Source organism: Salmo salar, chromosome ssa21 (assembly GCF_905237065.1).
Source record: "Salmo salar chromosome ssa21, Ssal_v3.1, whole genome shotgun sequence".
NCBI classification, from domain to species: Eukaryota; Metazoa; Chordata; class Actinopteri; order Salmoniformes; family Salmonidae; genus Salmo; species Salmo salar.
Genome location: NC_059462.1, coordinates 27,413,947 through 27,427,002, shown reverse-complemented (window position 1 = coordinate 27,427,002; position 13,056 = coordinate 27,413,947). Strand labels below are relative to the sequence as shown.

The window sequence follows — 13,056 nt, the reverse complement described above, 5'->3', positions numbered from 1 at the left end:
TAGCACAGTGGCACAGATTCAAAATGTCAAAATCCAGATTTAGTCACACAATCCATAAACTTTTACGCTATTGAAGCTGCACACATACAGAGACACCTACACTGGCACGTACACACACACACACACACACACACACACACACACACACACACACACACACACACACACACAAAGCCTCTTTGCTATGTTGCAGCTAACATATTCATACATGCAAATCAGTCTCTCCTCACCGGCTAAAAAAATCACACAGTCACATACATTATGAGGTAGCTGTATTCACAGTAAACGTACAGACACACTCACACAGACAGACACACTCACACAGACATACACACACACACAAAACACACTGCTTCAATGGTGCTGTGTGAGAGAGGGGGTGACAGAGGTATGATGGAGGGTGTGACCTGTTGTTAAATGGCAACCAGGCTTATCTAGAGCAAATTTGTGGCCAGTTAAAGAACCGTTGGTGGACACTTAACCTGTCACAGCACTAAGAACAGAGCAGAGCCGCACTGCTGCAGCTGAACATCCCTCTCTCCTCTCTACCTCTCTCCATCGTTTCCTCTCTAGCTTGCTTCCTCCCTCTCTCTTGCCATCTTTCTACCTATATCTCTCTCTATTTCCCCTTCTTTCCCTATTGTTTCACACTCTACCTGTCTATCCCTCTCTTTCTAAAGCTCTCTCAATTGCTTTCTACCCTTTGCTTCCTCCTTTTCCGTTCTCCCTCTTTCTCCTCTCATTATTTATCCGCTCTCTGTCTCTGTCTCTGTTTCTCTCTCTCTCACTCTCTCTGTCATTCTCCAGATTGAAGAGGCACAGCAATTCATTCCGTCTCTTTTGTTTTCAGCTTAGGAAAAGCAGTAGGAGGTGTGTGGGTGTGTGTGTCAGGCACATTGCATGTGTGTCTGTGGTGTGTATCTCTCTGAACGTGTGGAGCATTGCGTCAGGGGGGTGTGTTGCGCTGGGGGTGGGTCTACCATGCTGTCAGTCAGTGACGCACACTGAGCACGTTTGCCGGTCATGGTTGGGGAGAGGTTGTGTGGTGGTTATCTGGCCGATGGCTGGGAGAGCTGCAAGAGCTGCAAGCGTTGCAGCCCTGCGATGGTGTGTGTGCCTGCTGAGTGTGTCTGTGTGCTCTGCTGCAACCCGAGTCCTATAGTGAATAATGCAGAGCAGCTGAATGAATAATGCATTGTGCAAGTTTACTAGCACTGCTGTTAGCTTAACCCGAGCTGGAAGGAAGGAACCTGTGGCTGACTGTCTGTCTCACTCTCTGACTATCTGACTGACTGACTGACTGACTGGCTGGTACAAGGAGAACATGTCCCACTACCATTTTCTCAAATGCTGTAAGTAAGCTCTGGACAGCTGTCCTCCCTTTTCTGTCTCTCTATCTTTTTCTCTCTCTATTTGCCTAGTAGTTGCTACTGTTGTTAATGTCAGTGTGTAGCAGATGCAAGTGTGTGTGTGTGTGTGTGTGTGTGTGTGTGTGTGTGTGTGTGTGTGTGTGTGTGTGTGTGTGAGAGAGAGAGAGAGAGAAAGTGAGAGGTGTGCCTGTATTAGCTCATGCTCATGCCAGTCTTGTATCTATGAGAGCATGATGTGACTATCTCTAGCAGTTTATAATGTAACGTGCCTGTGTAACATTTGGTATGATAGTGTCATGCATAGTAATGGTGAGCCAACGTGTCTCTGATATTATATTCTGATGTAGCCAGCGTGTGCCATTTGTGTGTGTGTAGTTGTGTGTGGGAGAGAGAGTGGTTTTTGCCTGTGTGGGTGTGTGCAATTATGTTTTTGTGTGTGTGTCTCTGCAATGTGTTTGTGTGTGTGGGGGATGTGTGTTACGTGTGTACTGTGGGTGGGTGTGTGTGTGAGCTTGCTGCAGACAGAGTGCTGTAGCTGTGTGCTGTAGCTGTGTGAAGTTGACCGGTGAATGCGGCAGGTAGTGGGAGGCTCTGGGTAATTCAGCTAGAGTGACAGACAGAAAGGTAGAGCAGAACAGCAGGGAGAGAGATGGGAAAAGAGAGGAACGGCTGGAGAGAGTGAAGAGCGAAAGAGAGGGATGCCGAGAGAGATGAGAGGAGGAGTGAAAGAGAGGAATGGAAAGAGTAATCGAGAAAGCGGGAGAGGGATGGGAGAGAGGCAATATTGAGAGAAATGTGAGGATGGGGACAGGAAGACGAGACGTGGATGTAAGGAAAGGAGGATAAGTGACAGTTGAGAAAAGGAGAAAGAGGGACAGATTATGAGTCAGGGAGAAGGTGAATAAAGGAGATAAAAACGGATGATGGTGCATGACTAAGAGATTAGGAGACAGAGGGAGCCGGGGAGGTAAAGAGAGATGGAAGGAGATATATTTGGGAAAGCGGTAGAGGAAAAAGGCTGCCAGGGAAGGTGATTGGTTAGTCATTTCCCCGATCTATACCTTTCTCCTCTATTTCCCTGTTGTTTCTTTGCCCTGCTTTTTCTCCTTTCCTCCCTCTCTGAATTATTATTTTTTATTATTTTGAAATGTGAAATGTGTTGGTTATTTAACAAGTGTGTGTGTGCGCGTGCGCATGCACGTGCGCATGCTCGTGTGCATGTGCGTGAGTGTGTGTGTGTAAGAGAGACAGAGTCCAGATTAGGGTTGAAGGTGAACTCAAAGGGCAGATAGAGAGAAATGAATGGAAGAAAAAGGAGAGCGAGTGAGCGTGAGAGCGAGAGGGATATGAATGAGGCAGGTGTGTGGGTTCTCACGTTTGATGTGTGCTGAAGCAGACACATGAGTGGGCTCATAGGTCAGTGGAACAGCCCTGCCTCAACCCATCCTTACAGAACTGTGCGTGCATGAATAGACACTGGAAAACAGTTCATGTAAGTAATTTACTGGCAGCAATTGGCCAGGAAATTACTGTAATTTATTTTTACAGTACAGCTACTGTAATCCATTTTACGTTACCACATTTTTTACTGTAATATAATTTACAGTATATTACTGGCTACAGCAACGTATTACCCAGTATTCTTTGTAGGTTTTCATTTTTACATTTATATTTACATTTTGGTTATTTAGCGGTTGCTCTAGTCCTTAGCAACTTACAGTCCTTAGCAACTTACAACTTACAACCAAGGTTGATAAAAAAATAACATATTACAGTTATGGCAAGTAAAACATTTCTGTAAACTGTAACAGACAATTTTGTTGGAGTTCGTCCTTTCGAGTCGATCGCAATTAACATAATAAATATCCCCATCAAAATGTGTCTGTCTGAACGAGATATATCTATCTCAATCCACTGCATCCGTCGATGTTGGACTTCCACATCTGTGGTGGAAAGTGGCAGTGCTACAGCGCTGTTTGTCAGACCAGGATATATCCCCAAAATCAGTCTTCTGACGAAAACGTCTGTAAAGTCTGAATGTATGTCTATTTATTCTGGATCCCCATTAGCTGCTGCCAAGGCAACAGCTACTCTTCCTGGGGTCCAAAACGGTTTAGCCTACAAACTAATTTAGAAAGATGACACTCTCACAAACATGATGGTGTTTGCAGTTTTGCTCTACAACCCCCACAAGTGTCACAGGATTTGTTTGAAGGTAACCCGGTACCATTTAAAAAAATGAATGGAAGTATGGAAGTAGTTTTGTTACCAACACACTTTCTTATATCTTCTAGAAATAGGACTGACACTTTGCCTATGTTTTGCCATTTATGAATGTGCTATTCAATGTGTTTCTATGGGCTATAGTAGTAAAGGACAAATTCAATATTTTCTCAAATATTGGGGGGGATACCTTCAGGGGTCATAAAACTCTAAATCAAATAGCTAAATGAGCCATGGTGGGACCATCTTTAAACAATTCCATATGTTAGCTTAGTAACATAGCCCAAAGGCTTACACTTTTAGGGGTTAAGAATGCATTGGTCTTCAAAGTAATTATAATTACAACAAGAGACATTGTCTTCATGTAACAGTATAGCTTCCATCCCTCTCCTCGCCCCGAACTAGGGACCCTCTGCACACATCGACAACAGCCACCCTCAAAACATCGTTACCCATCGCTCCACAAAAGCCGCGGCCCTTGCAGAGCAAGGGGAACAACTACTTCAAGTCTCGCGAGTGACATCACCGATTGAAATGCTATTAGCGCGCACCACCGCTAACTAGCTAGCCATTTCACATCGGTTACATTCAGAAAGTATTCATAGCCTTTGACTTATTCCACAATACAATTCAAAATGTATTAAAAAAAAATAATCTTTCACCCACCGACACTCAATATCCCAAACTGACAAAATGATAACTTGTTTTTAGACATTTTGGAAAATGTATTTAAAATGAAATACAGAAATATTTAATTTATATATGTATTCATACCCCTGAGTCAATACATGTTAGAATCACCTTTGGCGGAGATTACAGATGTGAGTCTTTCTGGGTAAGTCTCTAATTGGATTGTACAATATTTGCACATTATTCTTTAAAAATATTATTCAAGCTATGTCAAGTTGGTTGTTGATCATTGCAAGACAGCCATTTTCAAGTCTCGCCATAGATTTTCAAGCCAATTTAAATCAAAACCGTAACTAGGCCACTCGGAAACATTCAATGTCATCTTGGTACGCAACTCCAGTGTAGATTTGGCTTTGTGTTTTAGGTTATTGTCCTGCTGAAAGGTGAATTTGTCTCCCAGTGTCTGTTGGAAAGCAGACTAAACCAGGTTTTCCTCTAGGTGTTTGCCTGTAGTTAGCTCTATTCTGTTTATTTTTATCAACAACAAAAAATCCCTAGTCCTTGCTGATTACAAGCATACCCATAACATGATGCAGCCACCATTGTGCTTGAAAATATGAAGAGTGGTACTCAGTGATGTGTTGTCTTGGATTTGCCCCAAAGATAACACTTTCTATTCAGAACATAAAGTTAATTTCTTTGCCACATTCTTTGCAATTTTACTTTTACTTTGAAAACCTCCCTGGTCTGTGTGGTTGAATTTGTGTTTGAAGTGCACTGCTCGACTGAGGGACCTTACAGATAATTGTAAATGTGGGGTACAGAGATGAGGTAGTCATTAAAAAATCATGTTAAACACTAATATTGCACATAGAGTCCAGCTTATTATGTGACTTGCTCAGCAAATTTTTACTGTTGAACTTATTTAGGCTTGCCATAATAAAGGGGTTGAATGAATACTTGTTGACTTGAGACAATAACGCTTTTCATTTAAATGAATTTGTCAAAATGTATAAAAACATAATTCCACTTTCACGCAATGGGGTATTGTTTGTTGGCCAGTGACACAAAATTGCAATTGTATCCATTTTAAATTCAGACTGTAAAACAACATGTGGAAACTGTCAAGGGTGTGAATACCTTCTGAAGGCACTGTATCTTATGATATATCTCTGACTATTTCTGGATAGTGCCAATACAATACTGAGATATTATTAACGGTAACTTGATGCCAGAACAATGAAACACAGTATAACACAGTAAAAGTGACTATTAAACTGTAGTGAAGGGAAACCCAGGCTTTCTGAAGGCTTTGAAGCTTTTACCAAATTGAGCCGGAAAATGGTTCAATACTTGGAGCTTCATTTTTCGTTCACATCTGCTGTTCAGCAATAAATAGCAGCGTGTGATTATCAGATGCATTTTTTTCTCCACTGTTTTTGTCTGAACTCTGTGGCGCAGCATTAAGTCGATGGCTTTACCAGGTTTGCCTCTTACATCATGCTTCCCTTTTTTTCTTTAAGTTTACAATTTTTTTTTAATGGAATCTATGGCATTATTTAAGGGATTTGAGACAGAAGCTTATATTATACTAAATAAAAAAAATCTTTGAACAACAGTGCAGAAAGTGTGGTTTCGAATGAATAAAAAAATAATTGTGTGCCTTCAACAGGATTTGACCTCTAACCTCAAGTCCTTGAACGTTCCATAGTTCCCTACTCTACCTGCTAAGCTACAGGTCAGGTAAAAGTACATGTACAAAATCCTAACTGTATCTGTAAGTACAGTGTCCAGCAGAGGTTGGTGTTTGAAGGCAGCTTGGAATGGAAGAAAGCATCGGAACCACGGCGAAATCTTGCATTTTGCAACACACGGTTTGAAAAAGCACGTGATCAAACAAATCTTTAGACGTCATTGATGACGTACTTCTGGTAAAGTGGTACGCACATCAGCACACTACTTCAAATTTAGCTGCTTAGTGATTTCGACGCATGTCTTGACGTTCCGTTATCTAACGTAACGTCACTATTAAACTTTAAGAAAATTATTTCCACAGTATTTTACTGTAATTACAAGGGATTAGAGCAAGCAGGTTGACTGTAGTCATTTGCATATTACAGCATATTAATGAATACTAGGTGTTTTATATCACTTGTACTTCTTGAGGCCTGAACAAAGGCTTCCAAACCGGTTGTGATTACAGGGCAAAACAGATCAAATGGACATGGGTAAACACTCAACCATTAAAAGGTCTGATCTATTCCCTATATACATTCAATTAATAGGAACTACTACATATAACTTCAATTGGCACAGCACTCTCACTAATGGGTGCAACAAATACAGCCTCTAACAAGAGAAACAACAATGGCATGCACCCACTAGTGTTCAAAAGGTTTTTGGTGCTCCAAAAATCCAGTATGGTACTGTATTTTGAATTACTGTAAATTACTAACAGCAATTGGCCAGTAAGTTACTGCACAGTTTCAGGACAAGGTTTGTAAAATTCCTAAATTACAGTATATTACGGTATTCTGTGGGGTACACCATTCTCACTCACTGGTGCAACAAAATAGCCTCTTACATGGCACCCATAAAATATGTTAATGAGCCAGAAACTCTTTCCTTGCCCACAAGAGTTTCCCACAATGCACCATCATTGATACTGTAAAACACATTCAAAGTATTTTACTGTGCATTTTACAGTGTTTTACCTTTGAAATTACAGAAAGGTATTATAGCGTGCTGTAAAACAAATGTATGATATTTTACTGTGCATTCTACAGTAATCTACTGTATTTGGTTTATACAGCATTATACTGTTGATTAATGCAGTAAGTTACTGATAAAATTACAAAAACGTCTAACATTGTGTGCTAAAACATGTTCACACTCACATGATTGTGGTGGTCAACATGTCAAGCTGTGTGTGCATGTGTGTGTGTGTGTGTACAGTATATATACTCTACATGTGTGTCTATGTGGATGCTGCGGGCTAATTCACAGCCCAGTGCAGTGCTGTCAGTGTTAATAACTAGAGCCTATGAGGGATATTCCCCAGTAAATCAATATCTGACAGCCAGGAGATGGGAAAGCAGGAGCTTCTCAAGCATGACAACTATAGTATCTCTCTCTCCCCTGCTCTCTCCCTCCCTCCTTCCTACTCCCTACCTCCCTCCTACTTTCTCCCTCTTCCCTATATCTCCATCCTGACCTCTGCCGGTCCCTCTTGGTGTCTTTGACCTTTCCTGTCTGTCACTCACTCACTCACAATTTCCAGCTGTCCCTTTACCATTCTTTCTCTCTTTCTCTCTCACAAGAATCCTCTCTCCCTCTCTCTCACACAACCTCTACCGTTCACTTCATCTTTATTGTCTTGCTGAGCGGATATGAAGAATATGGTTTTACATTAGCATCACATTTCGAGAGGCTAGACTGCTCAGCTGGATCAGTCTGAGGTAAATCTTTATGGGTGACATATGTCAGCTGTGACACATGTGTGATATGTGTCATATAACGTGTGTTTATGGCCAGACAATGTTGCTGTTCCTCTGTCTGGCTGGTTATGATGCCTGATTTATAACGCTGACAACACAGTTAAATAGAGTCTGCTGGTGGCAAATCAAGTATTTTGGTAGAGGTGGAGTGTATGTGTGTGTGTATGTTTGTGTTATTGCTCATGGCTAGAGTGACAATGTTGTGTGTGTGTGTGTGTGTGTGTGTGTCACTGTGAGTTAAGACTCCTGAAGGAGGACTCATCAGTCCTGTGTCCCTCCTCCATGAAGTCAGTTATGATGTCTCCCTGAGTCTGCAATAAAGCTATCACAGCTGAGAACAGCACAGGGGGGGGGAGAAGCTGCACTTCCTAACCTCCTGCCAAATGTATGACCATATTAGAGACACATATTTCCGTCAGATTACACAGATCCACAAAGAATTTGAAAACAAATCCAATTTTGCTAAACTCTCATATCTACTGGATGAAACACCACAGTGTGCCGTTACAGCAGTCAGATTTTTGATCTGTGGCCTCAAGAAAAGGGCATCCAGTGAAGAACAAACACCGCTGTAAATACAACTCATATTTATGTTTATTTATTTTCACTTTTGTACTTTAACTATTTGCACATCGTTACAACACTTTATATATACATAATATGACATTTGAAATGTCTTTATTCTTTTGGAACTTCTGCAAGTGTAATGTTTACTGTTAATTTGTATTGTTTATTTCACTTTGGTTTATTATCTACTTCACTTGCTTTGGCAATGTTAACATATGTTTCCCATGCCAATAAAGCCCTTAAATTGAAATGCATTGAATTTAATTGAGAGAGAGGTGTGTGGGAGAGAGGGAGGGGGGTGTGGGGGAGAGAGAGAGAGGTGTGTGGGAGAGAGAGAGAGGTGTGTGGGGGGAGAGAGAGATTTGTGTGGGGGAGAGAGAGAGAGAGGTGTGTGGGGGGGGGAGAGAGAGATGTGTGGTCAGAGAGAGAGAGAGAGAGAGAGAGAGAGAGAGAGAGAGGTGTGTGGGGGAGAGAGAGTTGTGTGGGTGAAAGAGCTCTAGGTCTGATGCTTTCAGAACCATGGGGAGCACCCCTCTCTCTCTCTCTCTCTCTCTCTCTCTATCTCTGGTTGGCTTTCAAAAGGATTGATGAAGGGTTGATGAAGTCAAGAATCAGTCTTCAAATGAACAATCCCTTGGGCTTTGACAACATTTATGATGCAACAATTATGTCAGAGGAGAGAATCTAATCGGTGGGCGCAACCTATTTGTTTCATTAAGATGTTTCCCTTTTAGTTTACAGTAGGCCTGTGATGCTGTGTCTGCAGCCTTTGAAGCAAAACAATAATACAGATAAGAGAGAGAGAGAGAGAGATGTCCCGGGGGAAGGGATAGAGTGGTAGGGTGTGATATAACGGAGTGGTACTAACGGGAATGAGGAGAGGAAGTTTTTCTTTGTTGCTGGATGCATATTGAGTTCAACTCCAGGTTCATATCTTTCCATGCTGTGTTTGTTATAGTTGGCACGCACGCACACACACACACACACACAAACCATTAAACTAGTGACTTTGCTCCACTTCCACTGATCCACTCTCACACTGTCTTTTACTACTCTCTATTTATTCCACTGTCTGAACTGCCTTCCCTCTTTTCTCCCTCTCTCCTCCTTTCTATTCCTTCCCTCTGTCTGTCATATACAGCCCCCCTCTCATCCCTCTAATATGCAGTCTCTCAGTGTGCCAATGTGTGATTGTTCTCAGTAGTGCCGCAGTCTATACCAAGTAGTGGTAATTATCCTTTGTTTCCTGTGTCCCTGGATGGAACTCTCAGTTTAAGCCACTTTGACTCAGCTAGCCAGTCCTAGGACAGATATACCCATCTATAGTCTATATACACATATATACTTAAGCAATAATGCACAAGAGGCAGTGCTGTATCATGAATATAGTCACAGGTAAATGGCGTTGTTTGGCCCGACGCGGTAGCACTGCCTCATTGCTTTTATAAAACTGTTACCAACATATTAAAATAGCAATGAATTTCATATTTTCATTAAAACTTTATTTATAAGTCAATTCATACAGTTTAATTCTTCCACCAGAAGATATAGTCTGGACAAAAATCTGCTAGTTAGTTCTTTTGGCCATGTTGCCACAGACAAGACCCAGTCTTTAATTATTTTTGCATAGTTGCTATGCAAAAGGACTGGTCGTCCGTTCTAAACAAAATGGTTTCTACGCAGGCAACGTTCTTGTCGCTGGCTAGCTAGCCAACTTTGGATTGACAGTACACCAGGTGCATTTTTGTTTGTTTTATATTCTTTTCTATTGGCATTGATGCGTGATTTGACTGGCTCAGTAAAAGTTGTCTAGTCTCGTCTGGGCACCGTTCACTCTATGTATGGTACTACAGAGATCTAAATTCAAAAGTGAAACATTGGCAGACAGCGAGGCTTGTATTAACCTCCTCAGTACCAAACTAAATGCTAGGCTGGAAGTGAGGGGAAATAATGTGCTAGTTGAGTACAAGAGATGATTCAACAACATGAGCATGATATTCTTGTGGAGGCACAGTGATCCCTTTCAGATGGAACCGTTAGCAGGCATAGTGTGTCTGTGACGGCCAATACAGCATGGCTTGGAATGCTGCTCGTCCAATCAGCATGCAGGATGCAAGCAACCAGTTTTATAACCAGCTATAGTCTATAGACACAGATATTCCCAGCTATACTCTATAGATAATCTACTGTCAGACTGGGCCAGCTGTAAAAACTAGCTAGCTAATCCAGTCCAGATATGGCTGAGATTTGTGCCTGTCAGTAAAGGGTTGGGGCTTGGCTTTGGATTAGGCTATGTGTAATTTGAACCGAAGGGCTGTAGTGTATATGCTTGTGTAATGTACAGTACATGTGCTCCGCTAGCTGCAGCACTTGTGTGGGTGTGTCCTGAGAAGAATGCACTCCTCCTTTTGTCACGACAGTGGTTGGCTGCACTTCTTTTCAAAATCCCCCAAGACTCAGGGGCAAGAGCTGGGACGATAAACCGCAAATGATCGACACCAACCATACCGATCCCTTATCACAGGCATTTTGCTCATTTCGTTCATTACAATAAGTAGCCTGTACTAGAGAAATTAAGTAAGTTTGCTAATATGTGTGATTGTCAATGGGACAGTCGTTGGATACGACCATCTCACCAGTAGTAGTAGTAGTTTAAAGGAGAATATAATAGCTGTGGTGCACATTCATGTTATAAAATGATCGTTCTATTTATTCGCAACATGGATTTTTGTCCATATCGTCCAGGTCCATCAGGGGTGTTGTGATACTTGACTTTGGAGAGAGTCGTGTTTGGGGGAGGGGGGATGGGGAGGGGGCAAGGCGGGCAGTGTAACTAGTTTCATGGTTATCACGGTGTATTGTCTCTCTAACTCTGCCTAGTCAGCTTAATAAGAGGCTGTACAAGCTAAGTAGTAGTGAATGGTATAGTGAGGTATAGTGGGGATGGTGGTGTGTGTACTGACACAGGGCTGGGCACACAGAGCAGGTCTGGGTTTAATAGGGTAATTGGTTTCTGCGCCTGGGAGCAGCTTACTTCACTGCAGCACTTCTAAAGTGTCTTTAATCTGCATCCTGGCTTATCAGAGCCTAGAGACAGGGTCAGGAGGGAGAAGAGGACGAAGAGAGGAAGGAAATAGAGGGGGTAAGAGAAAGTCAAAGGAGAAGGAGGACGTATAGTAGAGAAAGGGGTGAAAAAGGGAGCGAGAGCAGAGAGGGAGTACACACTCAAACGTGTGCACAATCATGTGCGTGTTTGTGTGTATATGCATGCGTGTGTAAGTACGAGCCTGTGTGTGTAGACCAGTACAAACCTGAGGCAGTTTCCCTAACTTAAAATGTTGAGGCAGACACCTGGTTTCAACAATATTCTAATCACCTCCCCATTGTCTCAAAGATCATTTTCATGTTGCCAGCCCAGGCCGATATCATACGGGCGTTTTGGCCCTACTGTCTGGGAGGCAGGCAGGTGTGTGGTTGAGTGTGTAGATGATTATCTAATGCAGTTAAAGAGACAGTAACATCACTCATCAGCCTGATAAGGATCTACAGCACATACAGATTCACATAAACATTGTCTCAAGTAGAGACAACATGCTGGGGGATAAACACCTCTCAATTCCCGTGCCATGTCCGCTATGGTTACAAATGTGTCTCTTTTTGGCATGTGTGTGTATTCAGGTCTGTGTAGGTGCTTATGGGTCTCTGAAGAGATTATAATGTGAACAGCGTCAGAGAAAAGACACACACACACACACACACACACACACACACACACACACACACACACACACACACACACACTGACACACTCAGACAATGCAGCTCTTATTTCCATAGCTGCATGACAAAGTGAACTGCAGTGATTCCTGCTCCTCTTTAAAAAGCGTAACAGGCGGAGAGGAGAGAAAAGAGAAATTAAGGGAGAGAGAAGAGAAAGTGAGAGAGATGGGCCATTAAAAAAGGCTGCAGTACTTCAAAGGCATCCCACTGTCAGTGGTTTAAACCTCACCAGCAGACTGCTGCACCAGTCTACTGAATCACACACACGGAGGGAGGGAGGGAGGGAGGGAGGGAGGGAGGGAGGGAGGGAGGGTTACAGGGGCGAGAGGAAGACAGACAGGCACATAGTTATGGGGCAGTGAAGGGACAGGGTCAGGAGACAGGAGGAGGAGGAAGAAAAGGAGGTTAAAGACCAAGTGAGAGTGATGTGGAGAGGGCTTAAAAGTAAAGAGACGGCGAAAGACAGTCAGACAGGCAAAGTGACAGAGTGAGGGCGAGGAGGAAAGGAGAGAGAGGGATGAGGAGGAAGTTAACCTGAAAAAGAGAATTAGAGTGGGTTAAAAGGAGAGGGAAGGAAGGCAGACAGATAGACAAGCAGAAACATAGACAAGCTGACAGATAGGCAAGCAGACAGTTAGGCAAGCAGACAGTTAGGCAAGCAGACAGTTAGGCAAGCAGACAGATAGACAAGCAGAAACATAGACAAGCTGACAGATAGACAAGCAGACAGATAGGCAAGCAGACAGTTAGGCAAGCAGCCAGTTAGGCAATCAGACAGATAGGCAAGCAGATAGATAGACAGATAGACAAGTAGACAGATAAGAAAGCAGACAGTTAGGCAAGCAGACAGATAGGAAAGCAGACAGATAGACAAGCAGACAGTTGGACAAGCAGACAGTTAGACAAGCAGACAGATAGACAAGCAGACAGTTGGACAAGCAGACAGTTGGACAAGCAGACAGATAGGAAAGCAGACAGATAGACAAGCA

At 42.6% G+C, this 13,056-nt stretch overlaps 1 protein-coding gene across 1 annotated transcript in view; it reads left to right on the top strand.

Moving 5' to 3' along the window:
- The first annotated feature begins 996 nt into the window (after positions 1 to 996).
- The window catches only part of LOC106582129 (unconventional myosin-XVI), a 174,611-nt gene continuing 162,551 nt past the window's right edge, over positions 997 to 13,056 (top strand). Inside the window, 1 exon segment of the mRNA XM_045704630.1 lies at positions 997 to 1,352. Within this exon segment, the coding sequence (XP_045560586.1) occupies positions 1,325 to 1,352 (28 nt within the window). The 5' untranslated portion in view covers positions 997 to 1,324.